The sequence below is a fragment of the Eubalaena glacialis genome, chromosome 2 (genome assembly GCF_028564815.1).
Source record: "Eubalaena glacialis isolate mEubGla1 chromosome 2, mEubGla1.1.hap2.+ XY, whole genome shotgun sequence".
Taxonomy (NCBI): domain Eukaryota; kingdom Metazoa; phylum Chordata; class Mammalia; order Artiodactyla; family Balaenidae; genus Eubalaena; species Eubalaena glacialis.
Genome location: NC_083717.1, coordinates 165,980,058 through 166,006,147, shown reverse-complemented (window position 1 = coordinate 166,006,147; position 26,090 = coordinate 165,980,058). Strand labels below are relative to the sequence as shown.

General features: G+C 46.8%; 1 protein-coding gene across 1 annotated transcript in view; it reads left to right on the top strand.

Annotated features, from left to right (window-relative positions):
- The window catches only part of DPF3 (double PHD fingers 3), a 258,374-nt gene that overhangs the window by 158,385 nt on the left and 73,899 nt on the right, over positions 1-26,090 (top strand). Inside the window, exons 6-7 of the mRNA XM_061182707.1 lie at positions 2,119-2,197; positions 21,591-21,728. Of these exons, the coding sequence (XP_061038690.1) occupies positions 2,119-2,197; positions 21,591-21,728 (217 nt within the window). The remainder of the gene's footprint in view (positions 1-2,118; positions 2,198-21,590; positions 21,729-26,090) is intronic.

Here is a 26,090-nt window from a genome sequence, read left to right as displayed (position 1 = left end):
TCTTCTCCTGGGTGGTATTTTTAGTCTCCCAGAACCCCCTCCCTGAGTCTGCTGTTGCCTCTGTCATTCTGCTTGACTTGCTTTCACCTGCTCCCAGGCGCCTGTGACAGGGCTGCGGGCTGCACACGTCAAGCTGTTCCCGGCTTCTCCAAGGGGGGATGCGGGGGCGGGGGCGCGGGCAGCTGAGGGTGACCACCCTCAACGTGGGCAGGCGGGGAGGCCTGTCAGTGCCTCGGGGTGACTGCCAGTGCCACACAGCTCCCTCTTGGGGTCAACTCTGAGTAATGAGGGCGAGGGGAGGGGACTGCGGGCTGGTGCGTGTGCAGGGGTGGGGGGCAGGGAGACAAGGAGGGAAAGCGCCCTGGAGGGGAGGGAAGGAGGGAGGTGGAACTTTGTAATTTGTTTTGGAAAGAGACAGCCGAGGAGGTGGTGGCCTTGGTAGCTTGGCAGGTGGTGTTGATTGTGAAGGGTGTGTTTTTGGGGAGAGTGTGAGCCCCGTAGGGCTGGCGTACAGGCCTTTCCACTGTGACATCCCCAGGGAAACTGTGTGTGTGTGTGTGTGTGTGTGTGTGCACCTCAAGGCCTTTTGACCATGAAGTCCCCCCGGGGGTCACTTTTGCAGACCAGGCCCCTGGGACTGCCCCATTTCCCCTGCACACCAGATGTTGCCATGTTTTATTTCTCATCTGCTGCACCTTCTTCTCTGTCCCCAAAGACCCCAGCAGGCCCTTTCCTTGGTTGGGAGTTTACTGCTACTCATTACCAGAGAATGACCTGGAGGAAGCTAGGGTGCTACCCATGTGACCGGTGTGGGACTTACAAAGGTCTAAAAATAAACCTTGCCATGTTCTTGTAGCCACTGTCCTGGGGCTGCCCAGCCGCCAGCTCCCTCTCTGGCTGCTCTTGTCTATCCTTGGAGGTAGAGCCCATCCCACCCTCACCCCAGATGATGCTGGCCTCTCTGGAGATGCACACAGGGTGGGGGTATCAAGAGTCCAGCCCCAGGAGAGTGTCAGGTGTCAAGGTCTCTGCCACTGGCTGGAGCCCCGAGGCAGACCACACAGGGGGGCCTCAGTGGAAGCTTGCCCCATGGAGTAGGCCGAGCAGGGGGGAGGGGAGCTCACGCCCCGATGCTGGGCCTGGCTGCCTCTTTTTTTTTTTAAAGCATTTTCTGGTCTATCTCATCTTTTTTTAAAATTTATTTTATTTATTTTATTTTTGGCTGTGTTGGGTCTTCGTTGCTGTGCGTGGGCTTTCTCTAGTTGTGGCGAGCGGGGGCTACTCTTCACTACGGTGCGGTGGGCTTCTCATTGCGGTGGCTTCTCTTGTTGCGGAACATGAGCTCTAGGCACGCGGGCTTCAGTAGCTGTGGCACGCGGGCTCAGTAGTTGTGGCTCGCGGGCTCTAGAGTGCAGGCTCGTGGGCTTAGCCGCTCCGAGGCATGTGGGATCTTCCTGGACCAGGGCTCGAACTGTGCCCCCCGCGTTGGCAGGCGGATTCTTAACCACTGTGCCACCAGGGATGCCCTGGCTGCCTCTTGAGAGACTTGAGCTGGAGGGGAGTGTGAACACAGGAGTCTGGGGTGATAGATGCAATTATGCTACTTGCTCTAATTAGCCCATTATCTGGGCAGCTGAGGGGAGCTGGGTTGGCACCCACATGTGGTGTCAGCGAAGCTGGAAGGCTAAGGAGCTGGAGGAACAGTAGAGGATGGGAATTCTGACTGCTCAAGGCTTTGCAGTCAGACTGTCCTGAGTTTGCGTCCTGGCTCTGCACTTAGTGAGCAAGTGACCTTGGGGAAGCTACTTAACCTCTCTGTTGCCTCAGTCTCCTAAGTCTGTAAAATGGAGATAATAGTAGCACCTGCTTCTTGGAGTTGTGAGGATTTAATGAAGTGATACGGGTGAGTAGCTGAGTGATTTGGGCAAGTTACCTAGCGTCTCTGGGCCTCAGTTTCCTGGCCTGTAAAATGGGGTTGGTATATGAGAGACTACAAATGTAGTATAAGGTTGAATGAGGAGATATGGGTGAAGCGCTCAGGGCCTCACAGAAAACGTGCTCAGGAACCATAGTGATTGTCAGCATAACAAGCATCCCAATATTCCCGTGTCTCCCCAGGCCCGTGGCTCTGCAGGTGGCAGAAGGAGGCACGACGCCGCCTCTCAGGAAGACCATGACAAACCTTACGTCTGTGACAGTGAGTATGGTAGACGCCGCCTTCCTGCCTGGGCCCCATGCTTCCTGTGCCCCAGCCTCAGGCTCGCTGGCTCCTCCTCTCGGGCCTGCCTGCTGCTGCCTCACCGCAGTCACCCCCTGACTCCTCTAGTTGCTGCTCCAGGCCCTGGTGTTGCTTGCAGGAGGGAGAAGCAAGCCCGGGAGGCCTCCTGGCCCCATGCTCCTCTCCCTGCAGTGCCCTCCTTCGTGGCTTTCCTCCAGCTCTCTCTCTCTCACTCTCTGTCTCCTTAAGGTTCATCCTTTCTTTCTTTCTCTGTTTCAGAGAATTCAAACAAAAGCATAACTCAAAATCCTCCGACAAAGGTACTTGGCTCCTGTGGCTTTTCATTTGTTTCCCTTTAACTTCCTTTCTCTTTCTCGCTCTCCTGTCCTAGGTGGGGCAGGTTATGAATCTTTCTCTGACCATGACTTAGTTTAATAAATGGCCCTCGATCCATCTCCAGCTTCTCTTGCTTGCTTCTGAAACATCTTTGGTCAAGCGACTGCCCGGCTCCTGGGTTTAGGGTCTGCAGACAGAGCTGGGGAGGGGCCGAGGGGCAGAGCAGCGGGAGCAGTGGCAGCGGGTGGACCTCCAGAGACCTGCAGCTTTCCGAGGGATTGCTGTCAGCTTGAGAGAGCTTTTGTCTTTCTCACCTATCAGAGCACTGGGGGGTGGATTTAAAAGCCTTGCCTTAAGGACTTCCCTGGTGGTCCAGTGGTTAAGACTCCCCGCTTCCACGGCAGGGGGCATGGGTTCAATCCCTGGTTGGGGAACTAAGATACCTTCCCGCATGCCGTGTGGTGCAGCCAAAAAAAAAAAAAAAAAAAAAATCCTTTCCCTAGTTGTCTTCTCACCATATCGGGTGCCACCTGCTCTCTCCATGGCAAGGGCAGCCCTCGAAACCTCTCTCCCTGACCATCTTCCCTTCCCACCTTCTCCTCTCTGAGGAAGCAGAGCTCTGCCGTGGGCGAGAAGGGGCTGCAGTGAGGATGGCAGCGGGACTGCTGAGGCAGGGCCCGGGCACAGTGGTTCCTCGGGCGTCCTGCCCGTCTTGCCAGTGTCTGCAGTCTCTGTGAAAGTGGGAGAGACCCAGGGGAAGATGGGGCACAGGGAGTACATCGGGGGTGGTGCCCTTTTCCTCCCTCTTCACTGGCCTCTTTTGATTTCAAAAAGTTGTTCTGTGCCCGGTGGGGTGACAGCTGGTTGGAGAACATTTTGCTAGAAGAACTCAAACTCCATGACCCCCACTTGGCTGCTTAATACACCGTGCAGATGACATTCCTGAGACGACTCCTGCAGGTAACATCTCCATCCCAAGCCAAGGCCGGTTCAGGATGAGGAGGGAGCAGGGCATGGGTCTGATGTCTCTCGGCAATACCAGGAGGTGCCTGCTTCCACCTCGGTCTTGCTTCCTGGATGGGGTTCAGTTTTGTTCTGATGTATAAAAGCCCAAGCATGCTAGCCCTCAGGAGACTGATTCTGGGCTGGGAAGGGTCCTTCAGACTCCCAGGGGGCAGGCTTTCCAGCTGTGTCTGGCCAGAGCAGCCCAGCTATCAAGAAGGCCAAGAGCTGCTTTGGAACTGGGGCACTGCCACTCCATTCCTCTTTTAAAAAGCTGTATTTTCTTAGGTGATTTTCTGCTACCGCAGATAGTGGGATTACCTTTCACGCTCTCTCTCCAGCTTTCATTGGGTTCTCAGCCGGAAATAATCCCAGACACACCCGTGCGCCCTTCTCCACCCTCCCCTCAGTTCCTGTCTTCCCCGCCTTTGCCTCCTTAGTATTAAATCCACAAAGCGCCCTTGTGGGTGTCCCTGTCTGGCCTGGCTCACCCCCTCTCCCCCGAGCTCCTGTGGCTTTGTTCAGGGCTCTCAGTGCCATTTGCTGTTTCCTGTTCCCCTCCCCACGGGCTCTCTTCCTCCTCCTGTTTACCCTGTGGAGCTTGGGAAGCCTGATTGCAGGCCTGGTGGCAGCTTTCTGGAAGTCTCAGGGGCTGATGTCTTGGCTCTGCCCGCACAGGCACTGCCTGCTTTTTCCTCCCTCGGCGGGACAAGGTCCACCGTGAAACGCCCGTCTCTATCCTGGCTCTCTTAGGAAATTGTGTGGCAGCTCAGTGATTAATAGACTTTATTTTTATCTGGTGCCCTTCAGACATGTGATCCTTTGGGATACGAATGACCTTTGGAGAGGTCACAAGGCCCACCTCCCACCCCCCCAGGCTGAGCAAGGAATGCTTTTAATAATCTCTAATGCATCCTAAGTAGAGAGGTGTCTCGTCAACTCCTTGAATGTCCCCAGGGATGGTGTTACCATAAGCTGCCCTTTCTTCCATGATTCCAACTGTGCTTTGAATGATTGTTTTTTCCTTAATAGGAGCTGAAATTTTTCTCTCCTACAGGACCGCTTAGCTTTTGTGCATCTTTTCCCAACAAATAGGCACCTTCAGGATTTCGTCTATGCTGGAGGCCCTCTTAACATCCCCTTGTATTCTTGGTTTACCTAGGGACGCATCCCATAATTTCTGCGATGGCCGGCTCTGAATTCTCTTCCAGGTTTAATTTAAGCTCAGCACTCTCATTGGAAGTAGCACCCAGGCCAAGTGGTTCAAAGAGTAACAGACACATTTCCTTGTTTATTTTACACATCGGCTTTTAACACCACCCACATCTGTAGAGAATAGAAGTAATTGGCCACCCCATTGCACTGTGCACCATCTCAACCACTTCCCACCCGGTGCCTGTCCTGACCCCCGGGCTAATGCCTCTCCAGGTGTGTGCTCTTTTCTACTTCTACATTTGATTATTCCTGCTTCCATAAATCACTATGCATTTGGCCCTATTGAGTCTCCATAAAGAGATACAATAATATGTGACTTCAATATGCAAGATTCAATAAAGGCAAATTTAAAGACATTGCCCAGTAGTTAAATTTCATTCACCACAGATTCACAATCCCTGCCATTTTTGTATTGTCTATGGATTGATTTGCATAATCCCCACTCCATCTTTCGAGTTATTTATGAAAATATTAGGCCACCTTGGACCCCACCACCTCTTTCCGGGTTTCTGTGGAGTAGTTGTAGCTATTTTTCAGATGTGATTGTATTTAGCCATCCCTGGTGTATATTCCTATATAGTTGCCCTGCTCTGTTCTCGGTCCAAGCTTCCCTTTCAAGGTGGGTGGTTGAAATATTATCTTAGCTGCTAACTTCAGGTGATAGATAGTTTGCTTGTTACCTTTCACTCAGCCCTTGAATTTATTCCATCTCAGAGAAATATTAAAATCATCTGAACATAATTTATTTTTTACCCAATCCATGGTGTGTGTGTAGATGAATACTTCATTTTCCAGCAAGTAACCAATCTCTATTAATTATCCTGAAAGTTTACCCAGCTTCAGGATTAAAGTTCTGTTTCTTCCCTTTCAATCTCTTGCCAAAGGGAAAGTGTTCATTCCCTACAGCAAAGCACCTACATGTGACTTTGTAGGAAAGGCTGTTGGTTCTGGTCAAAGTGTGGACCTGGACCACCTGTGCAGAGATAACCGAGATGTTTATTAAAATGTGATTCTTGGGCCTCACACCAGAGCTCCTACATCAGAATCACTGGGAGCAGGCCTGGGAATCTGCATTTTTGAGAGCTTCTCAGGCGATAATTATGAATACTGATTTTTGAGAATGACTGGTCTACCGCATTCAAATTCGAAGGCTTCTGGCCTCTGACTGATCAGCCCTTTTATTATTCCCTGTTTTTTGCATCTGGAAGTTCTGGAATCTCCAGGAATTCTCCAGGCAGAGTGCCACCAGCTTGCATTGCTGTTTTAGTTGGTCTCTTTAGAATCTTTCCTTTCCTGTTCTTTCAACATTGATATAAAACTCAGTAGTCCGAAATAAAATTCAGCAACCCAGCACTTGACTTTAGTTTACTTAATGGCTTTAAATCCCAATAATGTAATTAACTCCCTTTTATAGGTGAGATGATAACTGGGGATAGACATATGAAAGAAATCCTTGGGCTCGGGCTACTGAGATATTTTGAAAATAATTTCAAGAGTTTGCCACTTCTCTTCGTAACTGTTCCCAGCCCTGGATTTTCTGTTAGCATCACTGGGGCAGACTCCTGATGAGAGACTCACTTTTCTATTTTCTTTGTTCAAGAAGCATCATAGGAAAGAAGATGGTGGTGATGGGGTGATATTCAGGGAGAAGGAGAACATTTTGTCTCTAAGCTTCAGCCATTTAGGGAGGAACAAAGCACCCATTTGCCCTTCTGCGGGGCACAATGGAAGTGATTTGTGAAGTTTTTTTTTTCCTTTCCCAATTTTTTCTTTAAAAAAAATTAAATTTAATTACATTGCAGAAAGAACACTTAACCTGAGACCTACCCTCTTAAATTTTTAAGTGCACAATATATGTTGTTCAGTAGGGGTACATTGTTGTACAGAAGATCTCTAGAGCTTGCTCATCTTGCTTGATGGAAACTTTATGCTTGTTGGTTAGCAATTTCCTATCACCCCCTCCCCACCAGCCCCTGGCAACCACCATTCCAGTCTTCGATGCTATGAATTTGTCTACTTTAAATAACTCATATAGGTGGACTCACGCAGTATTTGTCTTTCTAGGACTGGCTTATTTCACTTAGCATAATGTTCTTGAGGTTCATCCGTGTGATTGCATATTGAATAATGCAATATTCCTTTTAAAGGATGACTAATATTCCGTTGTATGTGTATACCACATTTTCTTTATCCATTCATTCATTGATGGGCATTTAGGTTGTTTCCACGTCTTGGCTAGTGGGAATAACGCTGCAATGAACATAGGAGTGTTAATATCTCTTTGAGATCTTGATTTCAACTCTTTTGGATGAATACCCAGACGTGGGATTGCTGGATCAGATGGTAGTTCTATTCTTAATTCTTTGAGGAGCCTCCATACTGCTCTCCATAGCGGCTGCATCATTTAGCTTTCCCACCAGCAGCGCACGAGGGCTCCAACTTCCCCACATCCTTGCCAACACTTGTCTTTTGCTCCCAGCTTTTTCTGATTACGGTGATAACCCCTGCTAATGGGTACTTATGTGTGCAGAGCACTGTGCTAAGCATTTTATATACCTTATTTCTGTAAATCCCCACACTAACTTTGAGAGGCAGGGACAATTGACCTCACTTTACGGAGAAGAAACAGGCTCAGAGGAGTGAGGGGACTTGTCCGAGATCACACAGCTGGTTAATGCTAAAGCAGGGATGTGAATCCTCATTTCTCCAACTCCAGAGCTGATACACCCCAGGACATCTCTGCACAAACCTCTGGCTAAATGTGCCCTCCTCCAAACCAGTATGGAGTTTCGCTGTCCTAAGAGCTGAGGAAAAAACATGCTTTAACTGTGAATGAGTGAGCGCTTGCTCATTATTTTTATTTTTTATTTATGAGGTGAAGCCCTGGCTGCTGTTGACAGACGGCTTCCAGGTGTCAGGTTGGTAAGCTGGAGTCAGGTAGTAATTATAGCTGAAGTGGAATGGAATAGTTTACATAATTTTGAGCCTTTTAAATTTAAATCTATTAAAATCACTCTGCCTCCCACCCCTAACTGGGTCATTAGGGTAGCCTAGTGACAAAAGGCAAATAGACGTGATTGAAGCCCTCCTGGGAACTTGACTTACCTCTGAGTCATGTCAGGTATTCACACATCAGTAGTGATCTCTCTCAACTCAGCCTCCATATCAGCAAGAACTTTTTCCTCTACCACCATCATCCCACAGACGTGTATTTTTGATCGTGTGGCCTGTGACTTCACAGTGTTTCCTCCCTTCTAGAAATCTGGTGGGGTGTAACTCTGTCCAGTTGGGGCAGTGTCAGAATAGGGTCTGGGTCCCTCCCTGCTCTTCTGGGTGGTGTATACCCCAGGGAGAATGTATGGGGCAAGAAGCAGGGTCTGGGGGTGTAGTCTTGGTTCCACTCCTCAGTGGCTATGGCACCATTTTCCTCATTTGTCAATGATGGGGAGCTCCTTTCTTGAGTCTCTAGACCTCCTCAATCAGCCGTCTCCCCCACGCCATGGGCTCCTTTCTTCTCAGCTTAACAATGAGGCTCTTTTCCTGAGAGACAGGATGCTGGGCCATGGGATATCAGGAGACCACCCTGCGGGGCCGAGAGCAGACTGGATTGGCGCATGGGGCAGGCACAGTTGCTCCCAAGGCGTTCTAGAAACTCTGCTTGACCTCAACCTCCTTAAAATCACTCCGGTTTCCCCCATACCTGAGTGCCCAGGAAGAATCAGATGACTACTGCAGTCTTATTAAAAAAATTTTTGAGGGCATTAAGGTCCCCCATTCTCTAAGGCTCACGTGCTTTTAGCTTCGAGCTGCAGTGGTAAAAGCCAATAACGCGGCCTTCAGGCTGGCTGCCCTTGCCGCTGAAGGGAAGCCGGCCTCATCACTCAGTTGTTGCCGCTATTATCTTGCAGGTCTTTGCGTGGGGTGTGGCGGGGGAGGGGTGGGAAGGGCTCCGTGCCCCAGAAACTTGATTTGTGGAGCAGGGCCTGTGGCATGGGATTGATCCCTGGAGACTGAGTGCATTTGTTCCTGCAAAGCTGGGTCTGTTTAAATATTTAAATGTCCTCGCTTCATGGACACAGGTTGCAGGTTGCCCCAGCAGGGCTGGTAGGAGACAGGGCTGGGGAGAGGCTGAAATTTCTCATTCATACCCTCATACCCTCTAGCTCTCTCAAGAACCTTGCCCATTGACCACCAAACCTAGGTTTGCCTTTTCTGGGGTGTAACTCACACCCTCTTTTATTTATTTATTTATTTAATTGAAGTATAGTTAATTTACAGTATTGTGTTAGTTTCAGATGTACAGCAAAGTGACTCAGTTATACATATATATTCTTTTTTTCAATTGTTTTCCATTATAGGTTATTACAAGATACTGAATATAGTTCCCTGTGCTGTACAGTAAATCCTTGTTGTTTATCTATTTTATATATGCTAGTGTGTATCTGTTAATCCCATACTCCTAATTTATCCCTCTCCCCTTCCCCTTTGGTAATCGTAAGTTTGTTTTATACCTATGTGCACACCCTCTTGAATTACTTTCTTATCCAGTCAGAAACAGTATACGTTCATTGCAGAAAAATCAGAAATTACAGATAGGCATAAAGGGAAAAATAAAAATCACCCATACTCTTACTCTTCAGAGGTAATTTCCATTTTGTTTTGTTGTATCCTATTTTAGGGTTCTCTCTGTCTCTGTCTACTATACCCTCCCCCCAATAAATGATACATACCACTTTAACCCATCCCCCCACTCAACAACACGTGAGGACCATCCTTCCATGTCAATAAGGACATTTTTATGACAACATTTTAAGGCTATATGGTGTTCCATGATATGGCCATGCCCCAGTTTGCTCAATCATTGTTCCACTTGTTGGATGTTTAGACAGTTTAAAATTTGTTCACTATTAAAAACAATATTGCAGCTATATCTTTGCATAATGCTTTTATTATTTCCTAGAAGCAGAACTGTGAGGTCAAAGTGTCTGGTGCACAGCCTTTGATTTCTCTTATTTCAGGTCCTGGCAGGGGGTCAGGGAAGTGGGTTAGCAAGAGCTACACAAAGAAGGTGCGCTGACTTTGGAGTGAGAAGCCTGAGGTCAGATTGTGACCCTGCCACTTGTTAGCTTGTTATCCAGAATTTTTCGAGAAAATTGTCTTGCTTCTGGGAGTGTCCATTGTCCTGAGATGTGGAGTGGGGATGTACACGGTTAGGAAAGCTACATGTGATAATATATATTAAAATGTTTGCACATGGTATGTGCTTAATGACTGTTTCTTCCACCTTTGCCTTTTCCTTATTTCCTCTGTCACCAATGTAGTTGGCAAGATAAGGCTGATATCCCAGGAGGAGATAACACAGGCAGTTTTCACTGAGTAGGCAGTGAGCACTGCAGGAGTCCAGGGGAGGGAGTGGTCTGGGGCTGGGGACCGGTATGTCAGAGGGTGCTTCCCTAGGATGCCAAGCAGGTCCTCAGTGAGGGTGTATTGAATTGACGGAGGTCTCCAGAGAAGGAGGGGTACGTGGGAATCAGCCGGAGGTAATAATAGTAATGGCAAAAGTTTGTTGATTTATAGTATGGGCCTGGAATGTTAGGTTTCATCTATATTAATTCTTTATTCCTTGAAGAATACCAGGAGATAGATGGCATGATCATCTCCATCCTACAGATAAGGATTCTGGGGAGACAAGGGGTTAATTAATTTTCCTGAAGTCACCCAGTGAGTAAGTGGCAGAGCCGGGACTTGATCCCAGTTAGCAATCTCTCTCTCCCTCCCCTGCAATCTCCCTATCCCCCCACCAGTCACTCCTCTCTTCCTGGAATCTACCTTACCTTGTGCATAACTCTGCATAGGCTACCTCTCACATAGTGTGAGAACAATTTGTCTATTTGTCCATTCTTCAAGCTGGACTGTGGGCCTCCTGAGGGCAGAGACCGTGTCATATTCCACTTGTATCCCAGACCCAGCACAGCGGCTGCTCCCAAAATGCTGAATGTGGGATGCACCTACCAGGACAGAAGATAGACCAGCGTGGCTGAAGCAGAGTGTTTGGGTGGGGAGATTGAGGGGCACAGAGCTGGATAAGGATGCTGGGAACATTAGACTGAGCTGCTTAGAGTTTGGCCTGTATAGTCAATGGTGAATCATGGATGATCCTGGAGACATCTCTGGAATGGTTAATCTTGAGGATTAGGTGTTCAGGGGAGAGAGCCTGAAGCCTGTGGCTAAGAGGAGGCTTTTCCAGTCAGGAAGGAGAAAACATGAAGTCTGGACAGTGGTGACAGCAGGAACAAAATGGATGGGGCCAACAAGCAAGACTTTATGAAAGAAAAATCCACAGAACTTGGCAGAGGACAGACAGGATGTGGGGTACAAGAGAGAGGGAGGTGGCAACAGTGACTCTTAAAGTCTTGAGCTTGAGTAATGGAGACATGAGGGAGGATTAACTGGAATATTCTAGAGGAGGAGGAGGTAATTTGGGGAAGTGATGAAACTTTGACATATGGGTTTGTGGAAATGGCAGGACATCCAGGCAGAAATGTCTAAAATACGCTAGTATACATTTGTTTCCCCAAAGTTTGTGAGGAACTTATACCGATGTCGCAGGTGGATGGGGGCCTGCTTCAGGTAAGGGTCTTTGAGATGCACTTGGTAGGTCAGGACTCACAAATCAAGCATCTGAAGGAGCGTTTATGTCAGGTATTCACCCAGAGATCCCCAAAGAGAGCACACTGGCCAGATTCCCAAATGTTTGGAGGCTACCACACTTTATGATATTGCATCTGATTTTTTTGCCTTTCTCTGTTTATCTTCTCCAGAAATGTTGACAGTAATATTTATTATTTAAATTATTTTCCATGATGATTAAAAAAAGAATGATATTTGACTCTTTAAGTGAATTAAGGACATGCTAATGTATGATTTCACTAGAATAAGGAATCAAAGATACCATCTCTATAAGGGATGGTGGCCCGAAGAAGATGGCTCTTGAATCAGAAGCCCAGGATTTGAGTCTTTGCTACAACACTCCCTAGCCACGACCTAGGACAAATCACAAAAACCTCTCTGAGCCTCAGTTTCTTTTTCTGTCAAGTGAGGACAATAAGATTGACCTTAGAGGGTTTTCAAGAGGGTGAAATGAGACCGTGTGTAAAAATAATTATTTCACTGCCTGGTTCATAAACATGCTCAATAAATATTTATTGTTTTTCTACTAATTCAAGAAAGGGTACTTATTTCACACTTGAGTCCCCAGTGGTGTTTTGTGCTCTGGCTGCTGGAGTTGTCAGAGACCAGGGAAGCATTCTGAGAGTGAACTGAATGATCAGAAATAGCTACTGTTTGTTGAACATTTGTTGCGTGCCAGGCAATGTGCTAAGTGCTTTTACAAGGATGGACTCATTCAGTTCTCACAATACCCACATGAGGTATAAAACTATTATTATCCCCATTTTACAGACAAGGAAACTGAGGTCTGGAGAGTTTAAGTAACTTGCCCAAGGTCACACAACCAATTAGCTGACGTAGGACGACTGACCCCAGAGTTCACCAGAATTATGTTACCCTGCTTCCCAACAGAGCAGGAAAGAGTTCTGCTAACACATTTAATGCTTTGGTTTTGGAAGTTTCTGCATTTCTCTGCGGGGGATCCAGAATCAGGTTATAGAGTATTTTGAAATGAAACCTTGTTGCCTATCTCCGTTCTTCCTGTTTTTTTTTTTTTTTAAAACATGTAGCCACGTTCACATACAGTAAATTCCTAAAATACGCAGAATGCCCTCCCTTGATGAAGACACAGGACTTGTGGATCGCTGGCATTTGATAGATCCTGGCTCTGGGCTCACTCCTAATATATGGATCAGTGCCAGGCCCCGAGGAATGTGGCTTTGAAAAATCAGGATATTACACCCCACCCCTACTCCAGCCCCTGTGTTTCTGTCCAGAAGAATTCAGCTTAAAATAAGCATCAAGGGTGGCCTGGAAGAAGACATGAAGCCACAGAAGGGCATCTGCCGACCTGGCTTGGTGGGGTGGGGAGAAGGGCGTAGGCAGCCCCTGGATGGATCCTGTGGCTGGGAATCTACATCATTTTTCTATCACAGTTGAGGGAATAATTGCTTCAGGAGGCACACAGTCCTCGGAGGACCCAGAGAAACAAAGCGTTGTGCAGTGTTAGAATGGAAAGACTTAGAGATGATCTGATGCAACTGCCATATTTTACAAATAGGGAAACCAAGTCCAGAAAGCTGTGGGATTTGTCTAAGGATGCACGGTGGGTTAGTATCAGAGCCAGGGCCAGATGCCAGGTCTGCAGAGGGCCACCCGCGCTGCTGGCCTCTGGCTCGAGAAGGGGTGGGGAGGGAAGCCCACCTGTGCTTGTCCAAGAGGAGCTTCTTGGTGCCTAAATGTTGCAGCACCTGGGCCATTTGTGAAGCCACCACTTTTATCGCTTGAGCTTTGTGGAGCCATCATTGGCTCTTGAAAAAGCCTAGGCATTTAACCTAGTTGTAGGGATTAACACCCCACCCTGAGTACACAAGTCTGAGCTAGTGGCTTTTTGCAGTGTTCCCTGGGTTTTGTCCCAAGCTCATTCACAGCAGGGCTTTTCTCACTTGGGGCTTCCTCCCACCCGGGGGATTGGTATAGACGGTCCACCACCCGCCTTGATGGTTCTGCAGAGAGAAGACCGAGGGTTTTCAGGAAGGTGTGGAGGTCCCCAAACATCTGAACCGGTCTGGTGGGCTATGATTCTCCTGTCAAAATGGCCCTTGTTTGTATCTGTCTTGGCTCCAGCAGGACATAAATTTCAACCTTAGATGGGCTGAATGGCAGAGAATTTGATGTCAGAGTGATTGTGGAGGTGTGGGCAGGATAAAGGTAGCAACAGGGGAGAGGGGGAGCCCTCCCCATCCTGAGTTCCAAGGAGCAGGGAGGACATTGGATCCCAGGGGTAGCTGGATCTGGGAGGGAGGGTAGCCCGAGTGGGGTGGGCAGGGCACAGATCCCCACCTCCTCTCTTCTCACCCTCCGTTCTCCTGCCAGTGCCTCCCGATGGCCAAACTCCACCGGAAGCAGAGGGCAAGAGGCCATCGAGATCAGCTCCAGGCACTGGGAGGGGTGATGAATGGAGAATGACTAGCACATCTTTGATTCTGTGTGCTTCAAAGTCAGACAGACCTGAGTTCAAATCCCGACTCTGCCATTTAGTGAATTGTTTCAGTGCCCCCCAGACTCAGTTTCCTTCTCTGTAAAATGGGATGATAATCCCTACCTCCTGAGCTGTTGTGAGATTCAATGTAAGAAGGTGTGCCTGCCTGATAGTCTGTAAGTATGATGCCTTGGAGGCATCGGCAGGTGACAGGCACTGCTGGGTCGATTTTACAGAAGAGGAAGTCAAGCTGCAGAGAAAGGGAAGTGGTGTCCTCAGGGCTATGTGTAAGTGCCACAGGGCAGAGCTGGGAAAGAGATGTGGCCCGGTGACTCCCAAGGCCCAGGCTTTGTGTCTTGGACGCCCATCCTGTAATTGCTTTCAGTCGCTGCTTTCAGGCTCTTGGAAACCACTGGCTCAGATACCCACTGCGTGCTCCAAGTTGGGCTGATGAAAATGTGCCAGAGTCATTAAGTTATCAGTGGGGAAGGCAGCCGCTTCTCCCCGGCAGGAAGGATTCTGCTGTCTGCTGCAGCCGGCTTTGTTCACACAAACTGCCCCTGATTGTTCCTCCCTCCTCCCCCTTCTCCGCTTCCTCCCCCATCCTCATAAGGAGTGAGTGGTATAGGGTTGGAGTGGGGTGGCAGAGGCGTGTTGTAAATATTCTGGGGTGGCACTGAAGGTATTCATAACTCCAGACAGGAGGTCCTGCCTGGCGAATGCAGCTCTGGATTGGGAAGTGGGCAAGCACTAATTCTGCAGCTTGACAGATGGATCTGCCCCAGGGGGAAGGAGAGAGGGGAAGGCAAGCTGGACCTTCCTCATTGTCACAGCCGTTCCTCTCCACGTGCATGGCGCCTGGAACACACAATCCAGGTGCGTGCTGCCAAGGTGAAAAGAAGGACCTGAGGTTGTGCACAGGCCTGTACCTGGTCCCAGGGGTGATGGCTTCAGGGGCGCATGACGCCAAGGAGCTTGCCCTGGGGAGGGAGACTGGAGTGGGAGGATGGGGGCGCCGCCCTCTCTGAATGCTTCAGCTGTCTTGGGGCTCTCAGTCTGATTCTGCACAGGAGTGGGGAGTGAGATTGCTGACATGATAAAGGGATAGCAGATGGTTCTAATACTTTATTTTCAGAATGTATCTTTCCCAACATTCTTTTCCTTGCAACTCCATCACCGCAGACTTCAGAGAAGAAACTACTAGTCCTCCCCACCCCCTTCCCTTTCGGGTTTATTCCCTTTGCGGGTCCACAGTGTTGACAATAGCAGCTGACGATGGCTGAGGCTTACTGTGAGCCCTGCACTATTTTCAATGTATTCTTTCACACAGCCTTACAACTGTGCAGTAGGTGTGCTGTCATGATCATCCCCGTTTTCCAGAGAGGATGCTGAGGCACAGAGAGATTGAGCCACTCACCCAAGGTCACAGTCAGTCAGCAACGGAGCTGGGACTTGAACCCAGGCAGTTCGGATCTAGCCTACCCACGCATCAATACAGAGCCTGCCTCTCTGAAGGGAGGGTCGACCCAAAAGAAGGGCCAGAGCTGTTGGTGGCACTAAAATGACCACTGCTGAGTGGCTAACCCCTCTGGCCAGGCTTCCTAGTTACCTCAGAGGGAAATTTTGCCCTCGACTAGAGCTGGCTGGGTCCTGCATTCACTGTGGCAGCTCTTACACGACCAAGGTGGCTGTTTGGAATAACTTAGTCCCAGATCTCCACCCCCTGCCCCAAATGGTTTCCAAGGCCAGATGCATAATGTACAGGGCCCAGTGCAAAATGCAAATGAGGGGCCCTTTGTTTAATAGTATTAAAAATTTCAAGATGTGGTAAGAGCAAGGCATTAAACTAAGTATGGGACCCTTCCGAGCCCAGGACCCTGTCTGAATGTACAGTTCACACGTCTACGAAGCTGGCTCACAAGTGTTCAGAGTGGCAGGGAGATGTGATGAAATACATATAGAAGGTGAGACAGTGCTAGATTTTCCTTCTCTTCCAAACCAGTCAAAGCAGGATTTCCAAGGCGTTTCTTTTCATCACAATGTAGCAGTCTGACCCAGATGCACTTCAACCAAAATAAATCTTAGAGATCTCTCGTCCCTAGGATGAAGTCATTTGAAGGACTGGGACTTGGGTCAGCAGCTTTGTTTTGGGGTCAGGCATCTTGCTCCATGAACTCCAATCTCTCCTAACCCTGCCTCTCAAACTCCCCTCCCTCCTGCCTCCTTCCCTTTAGCCTACGAGCCTGCTCAAGATCTGTACTGTTAAAGGACAAGCCCCACTCAGCCTCCCTGGACTCTGCAGTCCCATCTGCCCACCAGCTGACTCTTTCCCCTTCCACAGCCATGCTGGAAGGAATGGTCTGTCGGCCCCATCACCACTTCCTCATTCCCCAAAGCATCCCAGCTCCCTGTAGTCTTGCGTCATCCTACTCGAGGTTGTGGATTCCCTGCTCTCTAAGGTGACCTGCTAATTGCCAAGCCCAGGGCTGTCTTCTGAGTCCCCAGCCCTCTTGGCCCTTCTGGGGCATCTGACGTGATCCTGGCTCTGCCTCTGTAAAATGGGGATGCGCGTGGCTGTGAGCTGATTTACTTGAAGCGCCAGAACGGCCCTGGCGCATGGTACATGCTCAGCAGCGGTTAGCAGGGGCCGTGGCTGGGGGTGTCATCGTTTCTGTCACCTGGAAGCCCTGCTCCTCTGGCTTACGTTGCTCACTCCTTTGTGAGTGTTTCTTAAAAATTTTAAATCGGTGTCTCTTTCTCCACCAGACTCTTTAAGATACCGGTGTTTTCTGAGTTCTGTCCTGTGTCCACACCTTTCTTCTTTCTTTCCTCGTTCTCTCCTGGCACTTTTCTCTCCATATCCATAACTTCCAGTGCCACCTGGCAACTCCAGCATCCACGTCTCTTTCCCAAGCGCCAGGTGTGTAAGCCAACCCCAGACTGAACTCATTCCCTTCCTTCTTTAAATCTGATTTTCCTCCTACGTGCTTCCACCCAGTTGCCCAAGTCAGAAACCTAGGTATTTTTATTGCTTCCCTTAGCTGACATCGAGTGCGGGCCCCGAGCTCACCACTGGGGCTGCAACAGCGTGCAAGCACACAGGGCCTGCCACGCTTGCTGCTGGTGGGAGAGACACATATTGATACACGACTAGTCCTGGGAAGGTAACACACCAGTGTCCTAGTTTTGATTGGAAAGACTCGAGAACTGAAGGATTGTGAAGCGTTAATCAGGCAAACTGGGGCCGCGGGACATTCTGGGCAGAGGGAAGAGCTTGTGCAAAGGCTCTGTGGTGGAAAGAAAAATGTTTAAGAAACGAAAAGGCCAGTGGGCAGGAGGGCTGAGAAGGAGGCAGAAGGTGGCTTCAGGTGAGGCTGGGGAGGTGGATGGGGGCTGGAGGGCGCGTGGCCAGGAAGGCCGAGTTAGTGGAAGTCATTTTGGGCTCCTCCTTTCTGCTGACTCCCACCCGCTCCCCCTTCTACCAGATTCTCTCTAACCTCTCTCCTACCCCAAAGTCCTCATTGTTCACACACGGAAAATTAAAATAGCCTATTGCCACCTCCAAGTCCATCTTCTGCGCTATAACCTTAAGAAGTACTTCTAAAATGTAAATCTGATTAAGTTGGTCCTCGGGATACATACAGTCCTCCCCCGACTTCCCACTGTCGGGATAAAGTCCTGCCCACCTTCCTCTCCTTAGTCCCCCTCACACCCACCCCGATGCCCCCTTCCCACTGGCTTTACTGAATATCCTGCAGTTCCCCAAAGGTGCTGGCGGAATGTGCTTTGGTGCCTTCATGCCCTCCTCCTTTGTCTGCCTGGTGATGTCCTGCTGTCTCACAAGCTGCAGCTCATCCACCTCCTCTGGGAAGCCATCCCCCCACCCCACTTAAGCCTGTGAGCTGGCCCCTCCTCTTTGCGGGGCACAGGCTCGCATTGGTGCATTTATCCCACCTCCCTCCTTGCTAGTGTATATCTCCTCTGCTAGACTTCGGACTCCTGGAGGGAGGGGACTGGGGCTCATTTATCTTTGTCCTCCGGTGCTTCAAGGCTGGGTACACATTAGGTGTTTAATAAATGTTTCCTTGAAGACCTGGTGATGAAGGAATGACATGATATAAGCAGGTGGTGAAAAATGAAGCTCCACCTGGAAAGCTCCGCATACAGGGATTGTGGTTAAGGGGTCCGGCTTCCAGGGCCACCGTGTGCTGTCCGCTTCTGTTTTCTCTAATAACTGAACACAGGTCTCAGGGCTGCCTCCTGCTGCCCCCTCCTGCCACCTCCATCCATCCAGAAGGGCAGGCGCATGCAGGGCGGGCAGAGTCAAGCCTCAATATATTCAATCTTCTAGCAGAGTGGTTCTCAAACTGTAGTGTGTATTGGAATCATCTGCAGGCCCTGTTAAAACACAGATTGCCGGGCCCTACCCCCAGACTTTCCGCTTTGGTAGGTCTGGGGTGGAGCCCAAGAAACTGCATCTCTAACAACTTCCCAGGTGATGCTGATGGGGCTGATCTGGTGACTACTCTTTGAGAATCTCTCTTTAGGCAAAAGGATCTGCTCTAAAACTTTCTATGGTATTGGGGAAGGAGATATGGGAAGCTTTTTGCTTGGGTTTGGTTTTGTAGGTTTTAAGAACTATTAGTGTGAGATTACTGTGGATAGATGGAGCCGATTCTACACACTTACCTCCTCCCCCATCTCCTGGCTTTCCTACAAAACGTTTCTGTGTTCACTCATCAACTATTCAATGGGTATGTTTTGAAGGTGTAAAATGTGCATGGCAGCACGGCAGGTGGAGTTGTTGACATCAAGATGGAATCGATATGACACTGTCCTTAAGAGAGGTCCTCCAGTGCAGTCATAACTATAATTCAAGGAGATCAAAGAAGAAATGCCTGCTCGGGTGGGTAGTGAGTTCCCCATCAGTGGAGTTGTTCCAGGAAGGCATCTAGAGTGTTCATGGGAATAAAACAATTTGATAGTCAGTTAGACCAGGATCTTAAGATCCTGGGATTCTGTGATTAAGGAAGACACAACAAAATGAAACAAATAAAATACCGTGGAGTGTGCAGTGGGGAGATCTGCAGAGGCAGCTGAGGCTTCCCCATATAAATACTGACATTATTGTCCTTATTTTTAATAAACATTTATTCCTCACCAGCAATATTCCTTGTAATGAAATGAATTTATATCCAGTGACCCCATAATTTGCTGTTTATTGACCTTAGATCATTTAAAAGTTAAATAGAAAAAGCCACAAGCAGGCCCACGGTGTGCCTCAGGGGTCTCCTTAGGTCCCACTTCCTGAGTCAAATGGAATTGAGTTGTGTAGTGACATGTTATTATTATTATTATTTGCAATATTTACGAGAGAGAGAGAGAGAGGGAGAGAGGAGCCAATTGTAGGACTTGAATTTATAGTCACTAGGTCACCAACTTGATCACCAACTTGAATTTCAGACTCTCACCTTCTTAAGAAAGTCCAGCCAATTCCCAGATTCCATAGTGGAGGTAAGGGTCAAACTCCCTCTTTCAAGGAGGTTCCAGCACTTAAGCTGTGGTAGACCACACTGAAGCCCCTTGCCCCTCACTACTGTTTATTGAGCATCTATTAGGTGTTGGGTACTGAGCGAGATACTTTACAAATATTATTTATGATCCCTCAAGGTAAGTAATACCATCATCATTTTCAGATTAAAAAAAAAAGGCACAAAGAGATTATGTGTCTTGTCCAATTTCACACAGAACTCCTTAATTCATTTTTGGAAGTCAGCATAACTATGCAATTGAAAATCATGGTAAAAGACCCAAAATTATATATCTATCTCAAGTCTGAGTATAGATGCAAAATGCAAAATTAGAAAGTAGAATGCAGCAGTATATCAAATAGATAATACACCCTGACCAAATGGGGTACATTCTAGGAATGCAAGAATGGCTCAATAGTAGGAAGCATTAGGAAATCAACATAATTCACCATATCAACAAACTAAAAGATAGTCATATATTAGTAGATGCTGAAAGGACAGCTGGTAAAATTCTCCTGTAATAAAACTCTAACTCAGGAATAAGAAGAACTACTTAAACTTGATAAAGACTAAAAACTAGCTACATATATCATTCTAAACAGTGAACCACTAAATCCAATTTCACTACAATTGGAAAAGCTTGCTTTTGCTATTTTAAAATATTGTCTTGGTGATTCTTACAAATGAATTAAGCTAAGAAGACACAATAGTTTATATATATATGAGAAAGAAGAGATGACATTATCCATTTTTGCCAATGGTTATAATACCTGAAAAACCTAAGAGAATCTAGTAAGAAAGGAAACCCCACCAGAAATAATAAGGGGAGGGGGTAAGAGGGGTGGGTAATAGCTCTTCTCTATACTGTGGAGGTCATGCAGCTGGTCAACTTTGGCACCTGGAAGTGGGATTTGAACCCATGTCTGATGATGAAGTCTGTACTCTTTCCACCTTGTGAAGTGTTTACACTCACAACTATAACCCAGTCACGTGAAGGGAGAGTCTCTTAAAGCTGGCAACCTCAGCTACTCCAGCAGATCCGGTGGGGTTTGCTCTGCTGGGGAGAGGTGGGGACAAGAGGAGAGGGTTGGCACGGGATTTTTACTGGAAGACCCTTGTGGCTTCTGCTACCAGCAGTGCCATCCCTCCATGGGCTGAGATATTGGGCTTTGTGACGGGGAGGGTGGTGGCAGTGGTCTAGTCTTAGCCATTTAGGTACTGAGCAGCCAACCAAGGGAGCTGCCCCTTTCTTCTTCTTGGCTCCAAGAAATCATATTTGTGTTGCTTGTTGCCCTTGTCTCCTACTATCCACCTGAGAGGTAGTGCCTGCCAGGACACATTTTTAGAGATTCGAGGTATCAGAGGCTTCCCGGGCCATCAAGGGCACAAGCTCTTGGTTGCGAAATCTACCAAGGATGCCTCAGATTCATGGTTTTCATGGTGGAAGTAGAATGTGTTTTTCTGGCACAAAATCACTGGGTGATAGATCAAAAATATGATCCATATAAAGCTTTTGTACTTCATACAGAGTCAACCACAGGGTGGTGGAAGGAGTACTGCACAGGAATCCAGGAGACCTGGGTTCCAGTGGCTCTGCCACTGTGTGTTCCCAGGCAAATCACTTAACCTTGCTGGGCCTCACTTGCTTCATCTGTGCCATGGGGTGTTGGACTAAATAGACTCCCAATGCCTTTTAACTTCAAAGTTATAAGTGTCACCCTTATCAAAGTTATAATACTTATCACCCTTACCACTGTTCTAAGTGCTTTGCATAGAGATTAACTCATCATAACAACCGAAGAGCTAAGTACTACTATTATTCTTATTTTCCCTCTGAAGAAACTGAGGCACAGAGAGGGCAAGTGACTTTCCCAGGGTCTCACAGCTAGGAAATGATGGCGCTCTTACACAGTTCAACTTCCATCTTCTATGGTTTTTCTTTACCTGGGTCCATGCTGTTGCAGCGGTGTTGGTGCTGGGGTGAGGGTGGGGGGGTGTTGGGAGTGGGAGACACTTTTTCGGGGAAACCCAGCTCTGGGGTGGATGGATGGGAGTCACTGCCTGGGAGAATGATGGCAGTGGCTGCAGAGGTTGCTAACATTTGCGTTTTCCCTTCCTTTCCTCTTTTCCTCTCTAGTCTGCGGCAAGCGCTATAAAAACCGGCCGGGACTCAGCTACCACTACGCTCACACTCACCTGGCCAGCGAGGAGGGGGATGAGGCCCAAGACCAGGAGACCCGGTCCCCACCCAACCACAGAAACGAGAACCACAGACGTGAGTTCCCAGTTGTTGGGTTGGGGGAGTGATGAGGTGGGTGGGCAGGGCTATGGAGCATTCCTTTTTGTTCACCTCGGGCATCTTCTGGTGGCACCTGTTGATTGGTCTCAAGGACCTGTGGTGAGTTGGCTATTTCAGCCCAGCCCCAGATGCCCCTGTGGGTCAGCTGAGCCCTAAGCTTAGAGTGAGCCGGGCAGGTGTGGCACACCCAGCTCTGTTCCCAGAGGATGAGAGGTAAGTGTTAAGGCGGAAGGGAAACATCCTTGCCTGGCCATTGTCAAATGCCAGACCTGCTACTCTTTTCCCTCAGCTCCAGAAGATCCATTCACAGCTGCTAACCTGAGGTGGGCAAAGCCATGGGGTGTGTCAGTTCAGACAGACATTCCAAATGTCTCCTTGGCCACCAAGAGACATAGAATATTCTTGCTTCATTGTCTTGGCTCTTATAGGGTCACACTTTTGGTAAGGGCTCTCCTGCCTTAGAAATACGGCCCTGGAGCCTCCATGCTCTTCGCTTGAGCACTCAATCAGCAAACATGATCTGGGTACACTTGTCACTTGGGATGTTGGGCTCTGAAGACCCAAAATGATCCTGAAGATTTTTGTTTCCATTTCTATTCTTTCTTTCCTTCCTCAACTTCCAGTTATGAATTAGGGAGTCACAAAGGGCTTAGCATTCACCATGTGACTTCCCTCTACAACATTCCTTATGGTTTCTGGGCCACCCCAAAATCAGAATGGGATGGGATAATGGGATCTTTAGGGCTTGCTTCAAGATGTGGGTCATTCTAGGATCATGGGGTGAAGAATAACTGTGGACATGGCATGTGTTTTTTTTTTTTTAACATCTTTATTGGAGTATAATTGCTTTACAATGGTGTGTTAGTTTCTGCTGTATCGCAAAGTGAACCAGCTACACGTGTACATATATTCCCATATCCCCTCCCTCTTGCATCTGCCTCCCACCCTCCCTATCCCACCCCTCTAGGTGGTCACAAAGCACTAAGCTGATCTCCCTGTGCTATGTGGCTGCTTCCCACTAGCTATCTATTTTACATTTGGTAGTGTATATATGTCCATGCCACTCTCTCACTTCATCCCAGCTTACCCTTCCCCCTCCCCATATCCTCAAGTCCATACTCTATGTCTGCACCTTTATTTCTGTCCTGCCCCTAGGTTCTTCAGAACTATTTTTTATTTTTTAGATTCCATATATATGTGTTAGCATATGGTATTTGTTTTTCTCTTTCTGACTTAGTTCACTCTGTATGACTGACTCTAGGTTTATCCACCTCACTACAAATAACTCAATTTAGTTCCTTTTTATGGCTGAGTAATATTCCACTGTATATATGTGCCACATCTTCTTTAACCATTCATGTGTTGATGGACACTTAGGTTGCTTCCATGTCCTGGCTATTGTAAATAGTGCTGCAATGAACATTGTGGTACATGACTCTTTTTGAATTATGGTTCTCTCAGGGTATATGCCTAGTAGTGGGATTGCTAGGTCATATGGTAGTTCTATTTTTAGTTTTTTAAGGAACCTCCATACAGTTCTCCATAGTGGCTGTATCAATTTACATTCCCACCAACAGTGCAAGAGGGTTCGCTTTTCTCCACACCCTCTCCAGCATTTATTGTTTGTAGATTTTTTGATGCTGGCCATTCTGACAGGTGTGAGGTGATACCTCATCGTAGTTTTGATTTGCATTTCTCTAATGATTAATGATGTTGAGCATCCTTTCATGTGTTTGTTGGCAATCTGTATATCTTCTTTGCAGAAATGTCTTTTTAGGTCTTCTGCCCATTTTTGGATTGGGTTATTTGTTTTTTGGATATTGAGCTGCCTGAGCTGCTTGTATATTTTGGAGATTAATCCTTTGTCAGTTGCTTCGTTTGCAAATATTTTCTCCCATTCTGAGGGTTGTCTTTTTGTCTTGTTTATGGTTTCCTTTGCTGTGCAAGAGCTTTTAAGTTTCATTAGGTCCCATTTGTTTATTTTCGTTTTTATTTCCATTTCTCTAGGAGGTGGGTCCAAAAAGATCTTGCTGTGATTTTTGTCATAGAGTGTTCTGCCTATGTTTTCCTCTAAGAGTTTTATAGTGTCTGGCCTTACATTTAGGTCTTTAATCCATTTGTTTTTGTGTGTGGTGTTAGGGAGTGTTCTAATTTCCTTCTTTTACATGTAGCTGTCCAGTTTTCCCAGCACCACTTATTGAAGAGGCTGTCTTTTCTCGATTGTATATTCTTGTCTCCTTTATCAAAGGTAAGGTGACCATATGTGGGTTTATCTCTGGGCTTTCTATCCTGTTCCATTGATTTATAATTCTGTTTTTGTGCCAGTACCATACTGTCTTGATTACTGTAGCTTTGTAGTATAGTCTGAAGTCAGGGAGCCTGCTTCTTCCAGCTCTGTTTTTCTTTCTCAAGATTGCTTTGGCTCTTCGGGGTCTTTTGTGTTTCCATACAAATTGTGAAATTTTTTGGTCTAGTTCTGTGAAAAATGCCATTGGTAGTTTGATAGGGATTGCACTGAATCTGTATATTGCTTTGGGTAGTATAGTCATTTTCACAATGTTGGTTCTTCCCATCCAAGAACATGGTATATCTCTCCATCTGTTTGTATCATCTTTATTTTCTTTCATCAGTGTCTTATAGTTTTCTGCATACAGGTCTTTTGTCTCCTTACTAGGTTTATTCCTAGGTATTTTATTCTTTTTGTTGCAGTGGTAGATGGGAGTGTTTCCTTAATTTCTCTTTAACATTTTTCATCATTAGTGTATAGGATTGCAAGAGATTTCTGTGCATTAATTTTGTATCCTGCTACTTTACCAAATTCATTGATTAGCTCTAGTAGTTTTCTGGTAACATCTTTAGGATTCTCTATGTATAGTATCATGTCATCTGCAAACAGTGACAGCTTTACTTCTTCTTTTCTGATTTGGATTCCTTTTATTTCTTTTCCTTCTCTGATTGCTGTGGCTAAAACTTCCAAAACTATGTTGAATAATAGTGGTGAGAGTGGGCAACCTTGTCTTGTTCCTGATCTTAGTGGAAATGGTCTCAGTTTTTCACCATTGAGAACGATGTTGGCTGTGGGTTTGTCATATATAGCCTTTATTATGTTGAGGGAAGTTCCCTCTATGCCTACTTTCTGGAGGGTTTTTATCATAAATGGGTGTTGAATTTTGTCAAAAGCTTTTTCTGAATCTATTGAGACGATCTTATGGTTTTTCTCCTTCAATTTGTTAATATGGTTTATCACATTGATTGATTTGCGTATATTGAAGAATCCTTGCATTCCTGGGATAAACCCCACTTGATCATGGTGTATGATCCTTTTAATGTGCTGTTGAATTCTGTTTGCTAGTATTTTGTTGAGGATTTTTGCATCTATGTTCATCAGAAATATTGGCCTGTAGTTTTCTTTCTTTGTGACATCTTTGTCTGGTTTTGGTATCAGGGTGATGGTGGCCTCGTAGAATGAGTTTGGGAGTGTTCCTCCCTCTGCTATATTTTGGAAGAGTTTGAGAAGGATAGGTGTTAGCTCTTCTCTAAATGTTTGATAGAATTTGCCCGTGAAGCCATCTGGTCCTGGGCTTTTGTTTGTTGGAAGATTTTTAATCACAGTCTCAATTTCAGTGCTTGTGATTGTTGTTTATATTTGCTATTTCTTCCTGGTTCAGTCTTGGAAGGTTGTGCTTTTCTAAGAATTTGTCCATTTCTTCCAGGTTGTCCATTTTATTGGCATATGGTTGCTTGTAGTAATCTCTCATCATCCTTTGTATTTCTGCAGTGTTAGTTGTTACTTCTTTTTCATTTCTAATTCTTTTGATTTGAGTCTTCTCCCTTTTTTTCTGATGAGACTAGCTAATGGTTTTTCAGTTTTGCTTATCTTCTCAAAGAACCAGCTTTTAGTTTTATTGATCTTTGCTATCGTTTCCTTCATTTCTCTTTCAGTTATTTCTGATCTGATCTTTATGATTTTTTTCCTTCTGCTAACTTTGGGGGTTATTTTGTTCTTCTTTCTCTAATTGCTTTAGGTGTAAGGTTAGGTTGTTTATTTGAGATGTTTCTTGTTTCTTGAGGTAAGATTGTATTGCTATAAACTTCCCTTTTAGAACTGTGCTTGCTGCATCCCATAGGTTTTGGGTCATCGTGTTTTCATTGTCATTTGTTTCTAGGTATTTTTTGATTTCCTCTTTGATTTCTTCAGTGATCTCTTGGTTATTTAGTAGTGTATTGTTTAGCCTCCATGTGTTTGTATTTTATACAGGTTTTTTCCTGTAATTGATATCTAGTCTTATAGTGTTGTGGTTGGAAAAGATACTTGATATGATTTCAATTTTCTTAAAT